This window comes from Barbus barbus (assembly GCF_936440315.1).
Source record: "Barbus barbus genome assembly, chromosome: 32".
Lineage (NCBI taxonomy): Eukaryota > Metazoa > Chordata > Actinopteri > Cypriniformes > Cyprinidae > Barbus > Barbus barbus.
In genome coordinates this window covers 15097952-15118711 of record NC_136760.1, presented here as the reverse complement: position 1 = coordinate 15118711, position 20760 = coordinate 15097952, and the positions used below count along the sequence as shown (strand labels likewise).

The window sequence follows — 20760 nt, the reverse complement described above, 5'->3', positions numbered from 1 at the left end:
AGATTTGTGTTTGACAAAGAGTTGCAGATTGTGAAACTCTATGTTTTGGAATCTTACGATGAATATTTACCCGAATGCTCCTACCTGCTTTTAACTGCCATAGACTGGACATACTTCTACAATCAAATTTGGAGAAACTTTATTATGGATGAAAAAATTTGGTACAATTTCCAGTGGGATGGTACAATGCCAGGCATGAGATATAATGTGAGCAAGCCACCAGACTACATATCCATATCATCTTGTTGGAACAAAACGCTTCATGACCAAAATTATCTCATGCTTGTAAATAAACGTCGGGAGGACTCTGAAACAAATTTTTTGTCTCAAAGTAGCGATGAGTCTGACTCTGATGAGTATGATCGAGACTGGCCTCTTCCTGAGGTCAACCCTTTTGAATGCTGCAAAAAGAGTCTATATTTCGAGCAAAGCGACGTGCCTGTGTTAAACACCATTTTTTCAACGATAGACAAGCTGTTTCAGTCAAGTTAAATTTATTTTAAACCAAATAATCAGTATGTGTATTCAGTATAATCACATATTCGGTATAACAAACCTGAACAACGATGTTGTAATGTTTCTTTTTCAGCGTTTACTCACCCATCTTTGTGTTCCTGGCTGTATGTTTAATTGTTTAATAATTGGCTATTGGATTAAGTTTTCCCAAGCCACAATACATTACCGTTACTTGAAACAAAATGCCAATGTATTAACAAAAGTCTCATAATCTTTAATCAAAATATCTTTCGGTGAAAATAACAGAATTCTCTTTGGTGACGTATGGGAGGCTTCGCCGGTCAAAGCAAATCCCTAACAAAGCCCCTTCACCTTCCTCCACTACTGAGTGCAACACCCACATCTCAACAACCAACCAACCAACATCCGAAACGCAGAAACAAGACCCCCCTCCCAACAATTTATGTCGTTTGAATGTACAGAGGATCCACCACTACTTCCTCGTGACTATAGCTTTGCTACATCCACTGTGAGCAAAGAGCGGCTGTCCTCATAAACAGATATCACAGGCTTTCCTAGATCTTGACAGCACGGTCAACAGGGCCCCTGCAACATCTTGTTGGTCAAAACATTATCTACAGTATATGGACCAACAGAATCAGCTTCAACAATCCAATTTGTCCGAGCCTGACGCACTCTGCAATTTTTCAATTAATAAGGTATCGACAGATCTGAACCATAAACCGGAAATTGAAGCTGAAATTGAAATTGCACAAGGCCTGGACCGTCGTGGATTAAAACAGTCAGTCCAGATTCTAGGAAACGGTGACAACATTCTATATCGATTAGCGGACAAAGTTTATCTCTTGGAGAGAACTGAATTCTGAAAAGGATGTCTGACGCTGCACAAAAGCTGATGGAGCGCGACTGGAGTTCTGGAGCAGCTATGGACAATCATCTGAAGTGCGGCTGCCCCGCTGGGTAAACGTGTCATGTAATTGACTTCATAGACACTACGTTCAAACCGCATTATGGAGGACAGATGATCAAACTGATGCAAACGGTCATCGAGCATGCTTGCGATCCGAATCATGATTGTATGGGGGATACCAAACGTGTAAAAAATCTCAAGAATGAAATGGACTTTGTAAGAAGCCTGAAAAATAACCAATGGCCTGATTTGACTAGCATGTTTATTTACAGCAAAGAGCCAATCTCTGTAGCCACAAGAGAAATTCTGGATGTGATGACTGAACGTACGGATCAGATGGGAATTCACGAGGTTCTCTGTCTGTGCACGTGTGTAGCAGATTTATGCACATCGCTGATTGCAAAAGATTTTGAATCCATGATATGTGAAATTATTGAATCACAGGTCAATTTCATATTACACAAAAACATATTGGCTGTCAGAGATTTTCTTTTCTGGCTAGACCACTGTGTGTAACGGCGATTTTATCATTTTCTTCACTACTTCAATGTATGAATGTATATTCATCAACATATTGTTAAAAATAAAAGGTTGATAACTCGTTATCCTTTACAAGTCTTCTTTTTAATTTCAATCAATTGAATAAAAAGAAAACGAGTAGCTGAATAGAAATAATTATAAAGAAATTATCTTGTATCTTATATCTGATATAAACTAGGATAGTATTAATAATATAATGTAAATGTCTCGAGATGAAGATTACTGATTAAAGCAATATTTTATTTAATATCAATATTCATCATCTAAATATTGACGAATATGAAGAGAAGCCAAGTACACAAAGAGCTCGCTAACGTTACAGCAGTACTGTTTGCAAAAAAAAACCCCCCCAAAAAAAAAACAAGACACTCTCACACAAAACTTTTACAATCACACATGACAATATAATATGAATTGTGATGTTAAAAATGAAAACCATGGTTCAGAACAACACAAACAAAGCATAGAAAGATAAAAACAACCATTTTTTAAAACAACATTTACAAAAATATACCCAGCAGATCGTGAGTGGGTTTCCTGTATTCATATGATCATTTTCATAGTGACTTGAACTCTTGAGTTACATAGGGAGCACAAAAATTCCTTGATATTTTGTGTCTGTAGCCTTTTCAAGACTGTGTACAACCTCAAACTTTACTGAATGTGTAGCTTTGAGCACATTGGTTACATATGTTTCAGCTGTAAGTGTAAAACAGCACGCCTTAATTTTCGTGTCGATACTTAATGGGGGTCTCACATCAAACAGATGGATAATTGTCCTAAAAAAAGAAATAACAACTTTGTCAAACACTCTCAATAAATTTTTCTTAATTTTCATTTATTCCTATTAGGATGACAGCTCACAAAGGGGTGTCTTCACTTAAAACATACACAGTCCGACAAACAAAATGTGAGCCGCGTCATCCATAATCCTGATGGTCTGACTTAGTAAAATGTCAGTCACAATAGATCAAGAGGATGATTTCTGTATCCTGTATGCATTATAGCAATTTTTCTTAAACGATGTATACACTTTTGCATTTCGTAATTCAATGATTTTGTCAATTTTTTTTGTGCAAAGATAGTTCCTATGTAAAGATTATGTTTGAATTCTTTCTATATCCTTTACAAAAGCGTCAAATAGTTCATCATAGTTATCAAAATATGTTTGCATTACATCAAATAAATATGACAAGTGGAGAAACAAGATGTTTAGCACATGCACACATTGTAGATGCTTATGTACATCAGAGATGTTGCTTTATTTGAGTCAAAGAAGATGGCGATAGTGACTGATGACATTCTTTAATGCATAATGTCGTTGTGTTGAAAAAGATTCTGTGGACAATCACCTCAAGGGAAATAATTTGAAATGGAGGTTTGTCAAAATAATAAAAAGTTCAGTCAAGTGTTCAATAATTTTCTTAAATGAATAAGTATGAGCTCGTCATGCTCTCTTTCCCACGCAAGGATTAGCATGAACTTGCAGAGGAGTCTTAAAACAAATACGGCCCAAACAAAAGAAATGTGAATTGTGTAATCTGCTATCTGAGCAAGACGACTAAATCCAGTGGAGTAATAAAAAATATAGTTTACAAATCCACGTTTAATAAACTTTCACAATTGTTTTTGAAACAGATTTTCTGAATTCTATATGAATTACAAACATTTTCTTGTCTTGCTATACTCTCTTTCTTAGTGATTTTGTCTCTTGAATGTACGAAAGGTTATGAATGAAATTTACCAATACTCTTTACAAGAGTGTGGAAATTTTAACATGCTCAAACTTAAATGAATATGCAGCTTTCAGTGCAATAGTTTTAAGGGTAAAACGGCAAGACTTAATTTTCGTGTTGATGCTTCATGTGTTCGCACATCGTGGACAGACACAAAGTTGCACTAAAAGAAATATCTCAAAGAGAAAAGATTGTTACTTAATTTCTTGCCTAAAAGAAATTGTCTTTGCCCAAAAACATACACAGTCCAACAAACAAATTGTGAACGGCCATATGAAATCTTGATCATATGACTAAAACTGGTGTAACATGGTGTAAGAAAAATGTAATTTACCAAAGATTGTGATTCTTAGATGCGACACACCCCTAACAAAATCTGTTGGCATGCAAAAATAATGTTTTAGCACAGCTATTTACACACATAGTATGAGAACTGTAGATTGTATCACTTGCCGTAGAAAATTCATTACCAGTTTATTATGGCCAAAAAGAAATAATGATAATAGTTGAAACATCCTTGTACATCTCATGTTGAAAACACAGATGCTGGCGCTTTAATCTTTTAGTAAAACATTTCAAATGATATGACCCCTACAAAAGAGTCAAATAGTCAAAATGTGCATGTTTTGTGTTCTAGGTGAGAAATATACACCAATAAAGGTTTCACGAACATTAGAAAACAACATGCATTCCCTCTGGCTGTTAAACACCACGGGTAAATAATAACTCATTTGAAACGTAGGTCTGTCAAATGAGAAAAGTTCAGTCATACATTTCAAAAACTTTTCTGAAGTAAAAAATTGTGTTTGTCACAAACACATCCAAATAGTTTTCTACTCGTATGAAAAAAGCACATGGGTGCATTAGCATCAGGCTATTTGAAAGAAATTAAAGAATAAAACGAAAGTTTCATTTAAAGCCAATAGACAGCATGATTTGCTTTAGTGACACACAATGTGTTTAAAACTTTTGAAACATGTTTAAAACTGTAGGTGTAATTATTTTACTGAGAAGCTTTAAGTGAAATGTATATTTGTTATTTTACAGTACACATATATCTACAGGCTAGATTAAAATGAAAACATTTCTTAAATAACAACAAAAAAGTAAACACAACATATACAATTTTGCTCATATTTAAAATTTAGCTTACTCAGATTTGTGTGTGTGTGTGTGTGTGTGTGTGTGTGGCTCAGGTATACCCTACGTTATGGGGGATAAAAATGACAATATCCCAAAATTCTTGTCCTTGCGGAGACATTTTTTTATTTATTTTTTGTCCCCATGAGGGAAACAAGCTTATAAATGATACAGAATGTAGTTTTCTGAAAATCTTAAAACGCACAAAGTTTTCTGTAAGGGGTAGGGTTATGTGTAAGGTCGGTGTAGGGTGATGGAAACTAGAGTTTGTACAGTATAAAAACCATTATGTGTGTGTTTGGGTGTGTGTGTGTGTGAGAGAGAGAGCCCAAATAATCAGCCAAAGTGTTGATTATTTGTCTAAAGCAGGGATTATTTAAAATGTTTGTCTTGTCATGTCCTGTATGTACTTTGATTTCTTTTAAAGGATATTGTTCAGCACAATGGTCAACCATTGTTGATTTATTGTGCTTTATAAATAAATTGAACTGAACTAAAGCATGATTCTGTGCACATCTATATGAGGTGGATGCTGTAAAGCCATTAACACAAGCACATAGAGGATATCCACGGTCAGTTCTTGGTTTGAATAATATTTAACTTAAGATTGCTTCTCATAAGTTTATCTATTCAACCTACAGATTAGGCTGTTCTGATCCTACACACATAGAGATGATAAATAAAAACATGCCCGGACATAGCACCTTTTTTCAGAGGTGGATGTAGTCGGGTAGGTAGGAACAAATTGGTGACTAGGCATTAACATATAACATACAGATCAAACAACACTGATCCTGTTAAGGTGTCAATATGCACCCCTTTGCTCAGCCATTTTTCCACAGTCAGGAAGAACCCTGTCTGGACATTAACATATACCAATCAGATCAAAAACAACATTGATCCTCTTAAGGTGTCAATACACACCCCCTTTTGCTCAGCCATTTTTTCCACAGTCAGGAAGAACTCCTGTCTAGACATTAACATAGACTTATACCAATCAGATCAAACAAGTATAAGGTGTCAATACGCACCCCTTTGGACAACCATTTTTTCCACAATCAGGAAGAACCCGACACCTCCAGAGGGGAAGCTAGCTGCAACTCAGGAAGGAATACCATAAAAACCCCATGCCACTGGTGAGAGATAAAAACATCATATATCCACTCATAAATCCATCAAAAGTCAAATCTAACATCTGTTTTGATCTTTGATTTACACACCTTACTGTCATGTCAGTCAGGGGTGACAGGACCCTGTGACAGTCAGGGTGACAGAGAGGGTCACATAGCTATAAATCAACTCGTAAAATCCACCCAGGTACACAATCTGACATATGATAACCTGTCAATCAACGCTGACAGGGGTCATAATTCAGGTCATAAATCAGGTCATAAATCATTTTGGACATATGGTATAGCAGGGCTCCAGACAAAAAAATCGAGTAAGGAGCCATTGGCTCCTATAAAAGAAAAACTTAGGCGCCAAATTATTTTTTTAGGTGCCACAGAATAAAAGTGGTTTATTTTATTATTATCATTTCATTTTTCCCCCCTATTTTAACATTTCAATCATTTTGTCATGTGTTTGTCTTATCTTTTCTAGGCTTTATCAGCATTTTAATCCATCTTGTAGATGATCAGGTCAACCGAGGGACTAAGGTTCACTTAAAGTGTGAATTAAATGTCTTTTACAACTTGAAATATACAGTCACAAAGAATTGTTCGTTACACAGAATTTATACCAATATCATGGACCATAAGCATCACTTGGCAACTGAGTGCAGTGCATCCTATAAATGTTGTCACGTCTTTCACACATTCAGTCTGTTTTTCTTCATTAGTAAAATGCAATTTTATAGGAGGAGTTGAATCATGTACAACAGAATAAGTAAAAATATTAATATGCAACAGCGCATGAATATAGCAAAACGCTCCTCTTTATAGTTATTTTTCTAGTTGACTGATGAGTTTATGGACACTGAGTGGTTATTCTGAGGTAAATGTATTACAATGCAATGTTTACAAGCTTTATACATTTCCTCAGTTTGAAACAATGAGCTTTTACATAAAACATTTCAGTAAGTTGTACTATAGGCTTTCTTATTGCCTACCTTTTGATCATGTTCATTTCATACTATAGTAGTAAATCGAAATATATAATGGGTGCACTTGCTGCTTTAACTGAGGTGCTAAAGAGATCGCGCCTGCGCATTAAGTGCGATACTCTCCGCTCGCGCGATCCGGACGCATACACGGACCGTGTGGACGCGGGGTACTGGTGTTTATATTACCCAAAGTGTGCGCTTGTGGTCCGCATTAAAGAGCACCCAAACCGCATCATTTGAATTTCGTAGCATTTTAAAGCTGATACTTTGTTTATTAAAAAGTAAGACAGCACAAAGCTTTTTGCGATTACTGGATGGCAAGTGCGCTTCAAATAACAGGAAGTCCATGCATTAACAGAACACAGCATATAGACTAAGATCTCGATAAGAAGATCGACCGGACAAGTGTAAATGCATCTGGTTGTTGAAACCACATATGGTAATTTTACTCCTCCCATAATATTAAAATAATAGACGTGTGAGAGCGTTTTATAGGCTATATGGCATGTTATAGTCAGATATGACAGCGCAATGCAACAAGCATCACCGCGGATGAGTAACTTAGCGGAGTATTTCTTCAGCAAGAGACGCGCAAACTGAATGAACCTGAAAGTAAGCCGCAGACGCTCAACACACAATCTTCTTCATTAAAAGTAGCGAGACCAGCCTATCTTTCCAGTGCTGATGCCGCGCGCTCTCTTGATATTGAAATTAGCTGATAATTAATAAAATTATCCGTTGCTTTCATTGACGTGAACTCCGTTATATTTGCATATGAAGCGGGAATTGTAGAACGGATTTATATCCGTTTTGCGAAGACACATTTATGTGGCCAAGTGTAAACGGGGAAACGTTTTAACAAATCATATAGATATCCGATCAGAGAAAATGCATGAAGTGAGCAGGTGTAAACAGGCCCTTTCAGGTCTCTCTCACTGCGGTCAGCAGACTGTGTGCGGCAGAGACGAGGACTGTTTGAAACTCTTTCCAGTAAAACTTTGATGCGCATCGTCTTATGTAAGTTTAATACGTGAACATAACAAAAGATGTGAGCGCAAAACAATCGGGAAAAAAGTCCTTTCATGCAAATTATATATAGTCGCCAGTGGCGACCTCAGCAAAAACTTCACTCGCAAATTAATATTTTTGGTCGCAAATGCGACCATTTTAGTCGCAGTTTGGAGCCCTGTATAGGATACAACTACTCACATCCTCAAGTTATGCAGAGGTCACACAGATTCGACCGCAATTTAAAAAAGAAGTGACCATGTGTGTTTTAAAAAAAATTGATAACAAAATTTTGGAAGAAATAGTACAGCACCTTAAATCTTCAACCTGCTATCTTGACACACTTCCCACATCCTTTTTCAAAAATGTGCTTAACTGTTTAGAAGCTGATCTCTTAGAAGTGGTGAATGCCTCACTTCTTTCTGGGACTTCTCCAAACTCCCTTAAAACTGCAGTTGTTAGGCCCTTTCTGAAAAAGCGCAATCTTGATAACACCATGTTGAGCAACTATAGACCCATATCAAATCTTCCTTTCATAGGTAAGATTATTGAAAAGGTAGTTTTTAATCAGCTGAACAACTACTTAAAGTCAAATGGATACCTGGACAATTTTCAATCTGGTTTCCGAGCACATCAACAATCAACTACATCCCTTCTGCTCTCAATCTATTAAAGTATTTTGCTGTCAAGATTTAATCATTTTATACAGTAAATGTAAGGATAACTTGCATATATTTCAAAATGAACATTTACTAGACAACTTACAACCTAGGTTTTACTATCCAAACATTATTTTTAGATAAATCAGGTTAAAATGACACACATCACGCTCCTCTCTCAACCATCATTGCATTGGAAGGCAATGTATGTTTTACCCCCACAATTAAAAATTTACAATAAAATTAAGCATTTAAATATCATCTTAAGACATATTATTTGAAGATATAGATTGACAAATGACATTTTTGCATTTTATGCAAGTAGTCTGCTGTACTGTTATAAATATCGTAATGGTCTAAATTACAATTATCAGAATTTAATTTTACTTTTTGTCCATAAAAATAAAAGCAATAGCACCAAATTGAATAATTTTGCTTAGTTTGGGCTTAGTTTAAATACAATTACAGCATTGTTTTCTTCCTAAAGCTCCACAGTCATACTATATGTGCCATAAAATGCAGATATATCAGATATGATACAAAATATTAAACACCTATGAAAGCTTTTTTTTAAAGGTTACATACACATATATATACTTATATATATATATATATATATATATATATATATATATAAATGCGTGTGTGTATGTGTGTTTTGACTAAAAGTTAAATAAACTGAAACAAATTATACATTTAATAATATTTCATGTAACTTTTTTTTTACAAGGTTAAACTGTAATATACTATCCCCTCAAACCAGCTGCTAAGAGGCCAGATGATTCATAACGTACCTGCAGAACAATCACTAACTAACCAATGCTAGTCAATATTGTGTGTTAATATATTATAGGAGTGATGTCGATCGTGCTCCCTTTGGCACAAGCTACTGTACTTAACTGTAGTGTCACTTCAAAAAAACAATACCACGATTTCATGAATCTTGAATTTTAAACAAGATACTGATTTAGTTCACTCAACTAATTAAGTATACTGTATCAAAATGAGGCTGATATTCCCAGAGTAAGTTTATTCTTATCCCAAATTAACTTCGTATTGTGCTGCTAGCTCATGCTAGCATTAATACTTCAGACAGTTTCTTAGACTCTAAACACATACTAAAAGGTGCTTGTTTAGTGCGTTACATTATTATTATGTTTTTTTATTAACAAGATATAACGGAAAATATGAGACAATAAAAGCTAATCATTAGCACATTAGCTTCAGTGAACCTTTACCGCAACAGCTAAGTTACTGTAAATAAGTTTAATAACACCTGAAATTGTTGAACTCCTTATTATTAGTGTTAGCTTTCATGAGCATCCAGGTAAATAAGTACTAACTGTCAAAACATTTGTGAATTACTCACTATGGAGACACTGGCTTTGCGCAAGTCTCTATTCTCCTCCTGCAGAGCTTTACACTTCAGTTTAAACGTCTCGAGCTCGATCTTCAGCACTTTATTCTCTTGCTGTAATGAAACCAGGCGGTTCGTCAACTCCTCTAGACGGAACGAAGAGATAAGGATGGAGGAGGACGAGGATGAGGAGCACTGAGGGGTGGCTCCGTCCGTGTCGCTCTCACTCGCGCTATCCGCCATCATTGAGCATCAGTGCGAGTCAATGAGGGAATGACATACTGCTGTAGGATGGGAGTCGCTACAGCGACCTCTAGTGATTCGATTCATTTGAGCGAATCGGTTCGTTCAAACGATTCGCTCTGGAAATGGGCGGGGCTTAGAACTGATTAAAGTCCTTACATTATAAAGGTGTAAATTATTGCTTAGAGGTTAATTTTCTTTCTGGTTGAGCCTGCCAAAGAAAGCTGGACACCAGGGTCTGTTTTCTGTATGTTTAAAATAAATAAGTTACTTGAGCTCAACTGAATGCAGCTATGTTAACATGGGTTAGTTCATCCAAAATATTTATCATTCACTCTCATCATGTTCCAAACCCATAAGACTTGTTTATCTTTGGAGAACAAGTTAAGATGTTTTTAATATTCTCTCATCACTTTTGTGCTTGCATTTAAAGTCCATGCAACCAAAAATGTCCAAGCCTCAAAAACTTCATTAATTCCAAGTATTCCATCCAAGTGAACAAAGCGGCTTGTTTGAAGTATGATGAACCTTTCTATCTTGAGTTTATATGAGGAACTTCATAAGATGAATTTGTGAATTTCACCTCAAAATCTAAAGGAAAAAAATTCTGTTTTTCAAAACGAAAATGAAGACTACTTTTAAGACCATTCATTTAAGACAATTAGAAAGTGACATTTTAATTACAATTCCCCAGTTTTGGGGTACCAAGAAAAAAACAACAGGTAAAATGAATTGGGAGGAAAATGTACTTAAATGTAATGTGCTTAATGCCACAATCCAACAAATAAATATTGAAAAATAGTCTTTGCTGACATTAATACTCATTTCTTATATGTACTGGACATGACTTTTTATCACGAGATTCCCCATTAAATGTTCCAATGCTTAATGTTGAACAAGAAAGAAAACACAGTGAGGGTTTGAACACAATTTATTATAAGCTTAAATAATTAATTTGATCATCCAGTGTGTTTTTTTTTTTTTTTCTCCATACATATGTTTGTTACCGGATCTATCATCCATGAATGCTCGGGTGATTTCTCGATGCACCAAAATCAATGTAAAATTTCCCCCAAAACCACAGCAGCCTTCAAAAGTAGTGATACACTGCTAGAATGATTTCAAATGACAGGCTGACAGAATGACTTCTACAATTTAGAGCCAATACACATGAGAACAGTTAAAAGTTAATCACGCCAGTTGTGACGTGTACCGGTGAGCGTTCGGATTGCAGCTGTATCTGTAACTGCATAGGGAACCTGCCGCTGTCATGTGATGGGACACAGTGTATTTTAGTGAAGCTGAAAAATGGTGGTGTGATACTGTCATCTTTCTTTTAAAAAAAAAAAAAAAGTGAGCATTAGCAAGGCTGTGAGTGTATACATACAGAACATCATTCCCCCTTCTCTTGTGTGTTATGCTGTTTAGAAAAATCAAAATAAATTGAATCACATGCATGAAAATATTAGTACTCTGAAGAAGTCTTTAAACAGAATTACAGCGGATCCAATGTTTGTACACACTAAAAACCACAGTAGGTTTGAAAGAAACATCCGTTGTTAAAATCAAGCTGGCTTTTTTTCATTTACAAACATTTTTCTTGCTAATAATTATACAAGTGCATGTGAAGTTACACCGAAGCGTTCCCTTAAAATTGGAATCAGAATTGGTAGTTCATTCCTACACACTTGCCAGTGCAATAACAATATTGTGAGCCACTTTCAAATTTATACAGTGTAATTTATGTACATCATAAGCTCCAACAGCATTATACACCCATTATACACATCATGGGTCTGAGAGGAAAAAAAAATGTAAGGCGAGTGTAGAAGGTGATTTGAATGAGTCCCTCCTTTTCTGTCAATCTGCAGTATGTTTCGTGGCCTCTTTGGTCACGGAAGTGCTTGGGCGCTGCTACTGGACACCCCCAGTCGATCGAAACATCACACAAACAAAGTCCTCTCGATCGTTAGCCGTTCCGTGGTATTGACAGACAAGTTTTTTTTTCATGCTCATGCGAAATCAAAAGCCATCTGGCTGAAAACCATTTGTTTCTATGAAAGCTGCAGACACACAATCCTCATCCCCCGACCTCCTGCATGTTTCCAGTGATCCTCCTCATAGGAAAATGATTTTGAAACACTTTCAGATCTGAAACACAGTGAGAGACAGAAATATATCAACTTAATTGATTCATTTAAGAACACAGCATAGCTTTTCAATTGATAAACAGTGGAGTCTAGAAAATCTGGTATTTAAAATCGAATTTGAAACTGGAAATGAACAGAAAGCTTCAGGAATTCTAAAGCAAAGAATATTATAATATTAAATATCTACAAAATATTCATGATTCTGCAATATTTCTAGGCCGCTAATTAAATCTAAACAACAAAAAACTTGTTACATGAAGTAAAACGAGTTGTGAAAATCATTCCGTGTTGACTTTAGATGTCCAGTCATTGTGTAGGTGTACAATGCAAAACCTAAATGACCCTTCAAACACGTTGTCCTAGTCTGGACACAATGGCATGAGATAAAGAACAATTGCATGGGCTAATTTGCTGCGTCTGCATGTCATCAGTGGGCTGCGTTTCAACTGTCCTGGAAAAAACGCTGTTACAAAGCACATTTCTCTGGTGACTATTGTGTTGTAGACTATACACAAAAGCTACCACCTGAACTGCCAGGATTCCACTCTGCTCTGCTTTTTACCCCTGACTTCCACTGAACCTAGTTTTATGCCTATGGACTTACCAAAAAGAGCACAACTGTTATGATTGACTCATTTTCTCCCTTTGTCTTCCTTCCTTCTTTATGCCCTTCACTCCTTTTTCAGCCTGAAACAACAAAAGCTTGTAGTTAGAGATGACTCTAAATGATCCGTCATACAGCACAGCATCAACAGGGATATTACTCCCAATGCCCATCCATGGTAACACACGATAAATGCTATAAAAGAAAAAAAAAGATGAGTAAGAAACCAATGTTCCCTCTCATTTTTTTCAATACCCATTTTTATAGACCCTTCAAACACATAAGCAGAAACACCACCTGTGCAGTCAGTGCCATTGAAGAAATAGTTTTCTCAAAATGAATTGGGATAACTCACCCAAAAATGAAAATTCTGCCATTAATTAATCACACGATGTATGCTATCAACATGTCAGTTGCGTTTGTAACAGGTACAGAAAGTATTATGTTCATGTGTATTTAGAATTACACAAAATGTTCAAGTGTGTACCTGATATGTCTGTCTGTGTGTGTGTGCACCTGCCCTTTTAAATTTCTGACTGCAATGTTGAAACTAATTTCCTGTCTTTGCACCTCCTCTTCCCTTTCTGCATTGTCTCTGCATGGGCGAGGTGGGTTCCTAATGAGCTCTGATTAATCTAATTACATCTTTTTCTTTTGAATTACTTTTGTGCTTAAATTAGTCATTTGGATCATATCTGTATATTTGATTATTTTCATATTTCCACTGAGTTTGATCACTTTTCTGTCCGATGTGAACTTGAAGCACATGCTGATTGCCATTGCACTTTACATTCATGTTACAGAAATGGAAAAAGGGCGAATTCACACCGTATATACATACTTTTGTCTTATCAGGTATGCTATTTTGTTACTAATGTTGTTAAAATAATTCCATTGTCTGAATGTCTCTTTCTCTTGCCCCTTTCTGCATTGTCTCTGCATGGGAGAGAAATGGAAAAAGGGCGAATTCACACCGTATATACATACTCTTGTCTTATCAGAGAGTAAAAGATGAGTCGAACCATCAGCTGATGTCTGTGTGGTTATTCCATCTAAAAAAACACAACGCAGACTCCACCGGTTACACGTTGCCTCTCTGTGCAGGGTCAGAAAGCTCACGGATTTCATAAAAAATATCTTAATTTGTTTTCCGAAGACGAGCTAAAGTCTTAACAGGTTTGGAATAACATGAGGTTGAGTAATTAATGATAGAATTCTAATTTTTTGTCAGTTTTGTCACAATAACTTGTATTATTCTGAGATCACGAGTAGGTTATGTACTATAAGTTATGCTCATGGGAAAACAAAACATTCTAAAGTCATTTTTCAGTTTCATTTGTTGTAGAATGCAGCCTAAATTAAATCAGCATAGCTTCAGTTCCATACTGAAAATCAATGGACATGTGGATGGACTCCAGTTGTAACAGTTTATCGCATTCATGCTTTTTCACCCCACATATTTTTTTTTATCTGCTTTGCGTTCTAAATGTTTTTTGTTCTGTGTTGGAGCAACATTAAAAGTGTGCGGCCACACAGCTAGAGGGAACAAATATCAGTCCACAGATGTTTTTCACTCAGTTTTCCATTAATAAAGCCACTTCAATCCAAAATCAAGAAACTTGGGTTAGATTTCAGATACAGCAGGCTGTTCTGAAATGTTCTGCACAATGCAGGCCCGCACTAGCACTAGCATCAGCACCGCACACAAATCCAACCTCAGTGTGCTTTCTGTGGGGCCCAGGGTCCCCCTGTTCCTCCTGCTCGGCCCTATTGGCCTGCCGGTAATGCTTCCCACGCTTTCTCCTGCCTTTCTCCTCCACACCAGCTGTGTGACGCACCACTTTTCGGATGACCTAAGAGAAGGGGGTAAAGCCATGTCTCATGGTACTGGTTTAAACCCACACGGGGGCAGAGGGGAAGGGAAAAGACGTGGTAAAATGAGGAGACTGTGACACTGATAGGGATGGGCATGGACATTACTTTTCTGGTGACCATGTTTCCATCTTCATCTGTGTACTGCTCCTCTGTCACAGTCTCAACAGGGATGTTTCTGGCCTGATCACCCTACAGAGGTGGGATGCATGATGAAACATCGGATCTTTTACTTTGTTTTAAAGTTTTTATCATACACACACACACACACACACACACACACACACACAAAATCTGTGAGTAACATGTAATTCCAATTCATTTGACCAAAAAAATAAAACAAATACTGAGGGCTCTCAGCAGATGTTTTTTGGTTTGAGACAAGACAAAGTTTCAAGCCAAACATGCTGATGACAATGGCTGAATGCATTTAGTCATTAAACACATATTAATTGTTAAATCCAAGACTGCAGGCAAAAACAGGAAAAATCAGAAGCTAAGTGTCTTATACATCTTTTAAATGACATGCCAAAAACATAACTCTTTAAATGAATCCAGTAATTATTGGGCTTTGATTTATAATAATATAAAGTAGTAGTGAGGGGCCATTTTTATTTAGCCAATGTTTGTAAAATTTTGTTCAATCACAACCAAATCTGTAAAATCAAGACGCACAAAATGGTTTTATTATGTAACAAAACGTAACGCTAATATTAAGTATTAGTAGTGTTGCTAACCGTAACAAGCATCTTTAATTAATCAAAGATAGGGGAAGGAGAAAAAATAGTGGAGAATAACATTAAAACATAAAAAAAAGAAAAATAGATCACACTAGAAAATTACTCTTCTAAAAAAACCCCAGCAACGTCTTCATGGAATGTGGCAGTGTGCTAATCACTTCATTCCTTGTTAGCACACAGACTAAATGCACACGGCACATGCTGTCTGTAGCACACAAACCGGCCCAAATCTACAAGAGTACCACTCATAGTACCTTCAGAATCACTCTCCGCCGATACACTCTGGTGGTGACAGTTTCTTCCTCATCAGAGCTGGATTCATTATCTCTACGAGCTTCCTGCTAGAGTCAGGTCAGCACATTACAGCAGTGCATGAGCCATCAAATTCACATGCAGTGCTTCAGACCTTCAACTAATGTTTTTTAAGTCACAAATCTTCACTGTGCTCCAGAATTGATGCTGACCCAGCATTGATAATGAATATTTATTTCAATTGAGAATGCAATCACAATTACATTCGCAGTTGTAATCAATTTAAAGTTAGATAGCTATAAGAAAAAAGTGACATTCTTCATCTGTCAAGGTATATATGTCAAGATGCATTTGAAGCCCAAAAGAAATGGCTGACTCCCTGGGCAGTGAACTTAGTTCTGAACAAGGGAGAAGACAGAGAAACCCTGAGCCATGTGAGTACGCTTGGTTAAAAACTTGATTTATCTATCTTAGAAAATCTACAGGGCACTGGTGTTAATTTTTTAAGGTCTCTCAAAGAAAAATTTACCTGGACTTTAGGCTCGGAAATGTCCTCCCCCCTGTTTTTTGGTCCTCTGTCCTCTAGAGCCTCGCTGCTTACTTCTTCTTGCCCAGAGTCTTTCCTAGCTTTGCCCTTTGGTTTGCTGGAAGACTCACTGGTGGCTGGTGACAAGCGAGCTTGGGCTTGGAGCTCTGGATGTTCCCCATTTTGCCTCTCAGTTTGCACTCCAGGTGTTGATGACATTAGCTCTTGGCTGTGGAGGCATGGAAGTTTGAAATACATTACTTGATTGATACCTAACCTGCTGAGCTTGTGGAATAAGAATACAGTTTTGTTGGTAGAGGTCACTGTTCTTACCTGGACTCTCTTTGCCCTTGTGTTTCAGTATTCAGTCCTTGGCCCGAAGTTGCCGTCTTCCCATTTGTACCAGTCGCCTCACTCTGCAGACCTGAAACTGAAGACATGTCTTTTTCTGTCAGCTGCACTTGAGAGAGGATCGCTTGCAGCCTCTCCTCAGTCATCTCCTCATCCTCTGAGCCTTCCTCCAACTTAATGTTCTCCAAGAGAGACTTTATCTTCTCTTGGGTCATCTCTTCATCTTCTTCGTCAAACCCAGACTTGCCACTCTCTCCAGGAGCTTCGCTGACTGATACACAAATGGGAAGCTTAGGTTGGACTTCCTTCTGCTCTTTTACTGGACTTTTTGGGAAGACGTCTGATTCTTTTGAGGTTCCCTCACTGTCACGTTGTTCTGAGGGGGCTGCTGATTCTTTGCTGACACCAAAATCATCTTTAGCTGACCCATCCTCTTGGCTAACAGACTCTCGGCCTCCAATAGAGGTGTCCTCCGCCATGACGGTAGGCGGCTTGGTATCTGCAGACACTGGGCCACTAATGTTTGGCAAGGACAGTTCACTGGGTCTAACAGGGGCACTAGAAGGGAAGTTTAGCCTAAAGTCCTCACTAAAGAAATCATCTTGGCGCAGAGGGGTAGGGGGCTCATAGGTCAGCTCTGAGGGACTCTTGAGCTCCAGCTCAATGTTGTGGTAACCTGAGTGATACAACACAGTGAGATGGAGGCGAACAGCACTTGTGCACAACGCCACAGCAACAGATGGTATGACAGAGGCCTTTGAAAATGACATGGAGGTTCATGTTGGTTAAGGTGGCATTCTGAATTTAACAAGTCCTAACTTGATGGCTTTAAAGGAATATTCTGGGTTATTTGCAGAAGTCCCATCTTAAAAATGAGATAACTTCACGACTCAAATAATAAACATTTTCACAATATTTAAGTGCTTTTATCAAAAATACAAGCTTTATATTTCAACTTTAAAACCTTCTGGCACACTTGCCCCATCGTCTTGCCTCTTAGACTCCCATTGTAAGTGGATTACTTAGGTTTGTTTTGAGGAAAAGTCCTTTTCTGTGGAAGTCAAAAGGATACCACAGATGATAAATAGCAGGTAAGTTAACCCAGAATACTCCATTACAAATATACCATTAAGGTAAGCAACATATAGTATAATTAGTATAGTTACAGTATCTGATAATGTAGTTCACCATGTAATTGTCAAAGGCAGATAATTACAACACTAAATATAAAGTTCAGGAACAGTGGGGTCTTGACGTAAATGGAGGAAGATAGGTGATGATGATGACTATTTGGTGACTATTTGGTCAAAACTTCAAGGTTAGGAGATACAAATGATGTAGATGAAGTAGGGGCAGTGTAAACTGTCATGGACACCAGGTTACAGAAAAATGGAGCAAGACAAGATATTGCAGATATTGTGTTAAAAACATGAGATGTATCAGGATGATGTTGCTATATGAAGATTGGAATGCAGTTTTAATAAGAGTGAGTTACCATAGCATGAGTGAAGAGCTGTAGCAAGAGCTAGCACTAATTTACTCCACCAAAGAGAGAGCAACTACGCTAAACAATGCTGCACCACTGTGCTTTGAAATGAGGCAAAAGTGTTGCTATGAAAGAAGTTGGTAGGCAGTGGAGAAGCAGCTGGTCTGGATTTGCAGCAGAAGCAGGAAGGTTCAGAGGATTCTGGGATACTGGAGGATCAGGCAGATTGACAGCAAGCAGACATTCCATAGTAGCCAGAGCCATGCTATTGATATTGCTTCCAAACTACTGAGTTACTGTTAGCACTACACAGAGAGAAACTTTAAGGCAATCATGCTGTAAAAGTAGGTTATATAATACTATTATGTTTTCATGTATGTTTAACATCTCAGAAAATCAGAAGAGAAAACAGAGTAGAGCACTATTGCCATTGCTAATAGCTACAGTAGTTGGTATACTTTGGAAAGGATACTTTGTATACACATAAACATAATATTTATCTTAATATGGTATGAACCAAATCTTAAACCCATCAGATCCAGCACACAAGTAGAATATAAAGCCTTAACAGATATTTCAGTAGAGCACAACAGTGAGCATTCACTTTTTAGTGGCCTATAATGGCTGTTGTAGTTCTGGAATTAGGCAACTAATTTTAATTTCTACAAAAGCATGTATCATCAGTTAACATTAACAACATCAAATATGAAAGGTTGGTGAAAACCAATGGGTTTTTTTTAACTTATAGATCCCAACTGTTGCTGGGGTTAAGATGGGGTTAAGTTTTGATTCAGCATTAGCTTAAGTCATATACTATATAGATGCATGCTTTAATGCTTTCATACAAACATACAATCATAATAATTCGATATTTATGATCACACTGATCCCTGACTGGTCCAACACCAGGCTGGGAAATAGCAGTGTTGATAACTGGCGAACCTAACTTATTTGAAAAGATTGAGATTTAAACTTAAACTTGAGTTTAAGTTTATACTGAGTTTGAATTTAGAGGAATAAGTGTTTTGCCATAATGGTTCTATGAATCTACAGATTTGTGAGAGACATAGAAAAGTAGAGTTCAGGTAGATGGGGCTAAACTTTACCATCAGCCTGCTCCTGGGAAACTGCGCTATCATCTGCAAAACATCTTGTGCCTGAAATGTTACCATAGTCAAATATCGGCCCTTCCAGCAATGCCACAATATCCAGCCTTTTGATCTTAGTCAGGACTGCAGTTAAGGCATCCGCTAAATGGAAAAAAGAAAAGACTGTCATGGTTGCACATAATTGATGAACAAGAAATTATTCATTTAAGTTGTCTCTTATAATGGCCGGGAATATGATTTGGGTACAGAAGTCTGTCCCTGCACAAACCCCACCAGCCTTTCTCCTCTTCGTATGATTTACCCTTATTCAGAAAATATGTTGTCCATAGGCACACTTACTTGTAGCGTTTTTACCATCTCGGCTAACCCATTTCTTTAATAGCATGAAACTCTGAGCTGTCAATGAGTTGGGGTTTTCCACACGGATTTGATTTATCTCATCAACCGAAAATTCCATTTCCCTGGCCAGCTCTGCAACACATTAAAAATAGATTAACGACTCGTCTGTCTCTACCACTCCCACCGTACACATGTGCGCAGTACTGCAGTGACTGCAGATGGCACACCCTACTGATCACAGCAGCACCGAAGCTTTGAGAAACAACAACAAATAAGGCAAAGCCGTATGTGCACAACAATAATAATACTAAAAAATAGCATTTAGGGGTTAAAAATGTGACACATTAATTTCACAGATGACATTATTACAGAGATATATTTATATATACAGGGTATATTTATGCAAAGGTGTAATGCAACACTTTGTCCTCTAGGTGGTGTCATTTCTTACCAGTCCAACTCAGGCCAAGATGATCCGCCACAATAGCCATCCGTACATCTGTTCTTTCACAGGGGCTCTGAGGGCCTGAGAGCAGAAGATGGAAAGTCATGAAAATCTTTAAAACATAATATTCAGAGAAGTTAGAAAAGTAATACATCAGACTACCCTTTTCTGATCAAGTCAAGATAATTAAAAGTTTGGGGGAGATTTTTGCATATTTTAGCCACAACAAAATGAGTCCATATCCAAATAACAGGTGAGGGGAGATCGATCAGAAAAGAGTTGCAAAAATATTTTGATATACTCGGTTCACTTGTTAGTGGTTTTAAGAGGTTAGATTTGTAAATAATGCATCTAATCAATCTAATTGGAAATGGTTAAACCTTCTGGCAGTATACTCTTACCAGAAACACAAATAAATCACAAAAAAGACTATTCAAATGTCTCTACCGCTACAGCAGAGGGTCAAATGTGAATTCACAGTATCAAATTAAACTAAACATGCGGCATCTTTGGTGCTGTGCTAGGACTGTGTGTCTGCGTGGGCTCACGAGATCTACAGGCTTCCTTAGCACCTTACACGAAACTAGGAACCAATAAAAATGGCCAGCAACCCACTCACACTGGCATGCTACAGTAAAACTGACTATCCATAGAAAGAGATCTGAAAACAGGTTTAGAGACCTGCACACAAGTACACAAAGAGAGAGAAAAT

The 20760-nt window shown here is 37.3% G+C and overlaps 2 protein-coding genes across 18 annotated transcripts in view; both read right to left on the bottom strand.

Annotated features, from left to right (window-relative positions):
* Positions 1-10195, bottom strand: part of LOC306852339 (coiled-coil domain-containing protein 6-like) — a 51318-nt gene extending 41123 nt beyond the window's left edge. For both annotated transcript variants that reach the window (XM_079389084.1, XM_079389085.1), the window contains exon 1: positions 9944-10195. In XM_079389084.1, the coding sequence (XP_079245210.1) occupies positions 9944-10177 (234 nt within the window). In that variant the 5' untranslated portion in view covers positions 10178-10195. The remainder of the gene's footprint in view (positions 1-9943) is intronic.
* Positions 10196-11087: 892 nt separating this feature from the next.
* LOC306852329 (ankyrin-1-like) overlaps positions 11088-20760 on the bottom strand; it is a 250313-nt gene continuing 240640 nt past the window's right edge. For 5 of the 16 annotated variants that reach the window (XM_079389049.1, XM_079389061.1, XM_079389062.1 and 2 more), the window contains 10 exons: positions 20055-20129; positions 19604-19735; positions 19262-19405; positions 16652-17345; positions 16322-16547; positions 15795-15881; positions 14909-14992; positions 14644-14781; positions 12929-13011; positions 11088-12325 (listed from right to left, as the gene is read on the bottom strand). In XM_079389049.1, the coding sequence (XP_079245175.1) occupies positions 12946-13011; positions 14644-14781; positions 14909-14992; positions 15795-15881; positions 16322-16547; positions 16652-17345; positions 19262-19405; positions 19604-19735; positions 20055-20129 (1646 nt within the window). In that variant the 3' untranslated portion in view covers positions 11088-12325; positions 12929-12945. The remainder of the gene's footprint in view (positions 12326-12928; positions 13012-14643; positions 14782-14908; positions 14993-15794; positions 15882-16321; positions 16548-16651; positions 17346-19261; positions 19406-19603; positions 19736-20054; positions 20130-20760) is intronic. The other 11 variants (XM_079389051.1, XM_079389050.1, XM_079389063.1 and 8 more) reach the window with 6 other exon arrangements.